This window comes from Calidris pugnax, unplaced genomic scaffold, assembly GCF_001431845.1.
Source record: "Calidris pugnax isolate Ruff unplaced genomic scaffold, ASM143184v1 scaffold280, whole genome shotgun sequence".
Taxonomy (NCBI): Eukaryota; Metazoa; Chordata; class Aves; order Charadriiformes; family Scolopacidae; genus Calidris; species Calidris pugnax.
The window spans coordinates 103,935-105,027 of NW_015091123.1; the positions used below are offsets into that span (position 1 = coordinate 103,935).

The following is a 1,093-nucleotide window of genomic DNA, read 5'->3' on the forward strand; positions in this document are numbered from 1 at the left end:
TGATGGGATGTGGGTCATAAAGCGGGTGCTTTTGCCCAACCCGGGGTTAGTAAAACATTTCCACCTACCTGAGTCTGACAGGAGAACATGAGGAGCTGGAAACATCTGGGAGAAGAGAGAGGAGAGAAACAGGGTGGGTTTTTGGGGGGGTTAGTTGTTTTTTCTTCCCCCCCTCCACCCCAGCGAGGAGTTTTCTACCGGCACTAAGAATAAAATTCTGAACTAAGAATAAACTTCTGATAAAAGCTCAGGGTGTAAAAAATTTGCCAAGGAGGAAGGGAGGTTCTTACATGGAGAGGTTCTGCAGGGTGATGGGCTGCATGGCGCGCGTCGAGGTCCCAAAGCAGGGCAGCGGGGTGGGGTCCAGACAAACCTGCCCCCCCTTCACATCCCCGCCGGGGCAGGGAAAGCCAAGGAGCAGCCCTTCCCCTCCTTCTTGGGGTGACCCCCTCTTTTAAGGAGGAAAAGGGCAAAAAGGGGTGAAACCACCTCCTCGATGAAGCCACGTGCGATGCCAACGTCTCCGGAGCAGCGATGGAGCATGGGGGAGGTAGCCAAGGTCTGGTCGTCTTCTCCTCCTCCTCTTCCTCCTCCTCCTCTTCTTCTTCTTCCAGCCCTGGGGGCTGCACGTCCTACGCCTTGGGGACATCCAGAGCCATCCTGTCCCCTGCGTCCCCACCCCATCAGCCTCCCCTCTTTGGGCTAGTCACCGGGTGGCAGTGGCTAGTGGGGAAGGTGGCCGGAGGGAGGGTAGGGTTGCCCACCGTCGAGCCCCCCCCCTCCATGGAGGCTGCAGCCCCCCCTCTTCCTCTCCAGCGATGGGTGGGTGATGCAGGATGAAGGGTCGGCCTTTAAAAGGTTGTGGGGAGGGGTTGGGGGGGGGACACAGGGTGGGAAGAGGGGCCGAACCTCCCCCCCGGGGGGGGAAGGAGGATGGGACGGGGCGGGAGGAGGGGACAAGGGGAGGCTCAGCCACTCGGGGGGTCCCCAAACCACGAAGCCCCCCCACCTCGGCCAGAGGAAGGAGGGGATGGAGGGATGGGAGATGGAGGGGTTGGGGGGGGGACACAGGGTGGGAAGAGGGGCCGAACCT

At 60.9% G+C, this 1,093-nt stretch overlaps 1 protein-coding gene across 1 annotated transcript in view; it reads right to left on the reverse strand.

The window, feature by feature from the left end:
- Positions 1-322, reverse strand: part of FGF17 (fibroblast growth factor 17) — a 12,400-nt gene extending 12,078 nt beyond the window's left edge. The window contains exons 1-2 of the mRNA XM_014958393.1: positions 291-322; positions 69-105 (exon numbers count right to left, since the gene is read on the reverse strand). Coding sequence (XP_014813879.1) covers positions 69-105; positions 291-322 — 69 coding nt within the window. The remainder of the gene's footprint in view (positions 1-68; positions 106-290) is intronic.
- Positions 323-1,093: the final 771 nt, after the last annotated feature.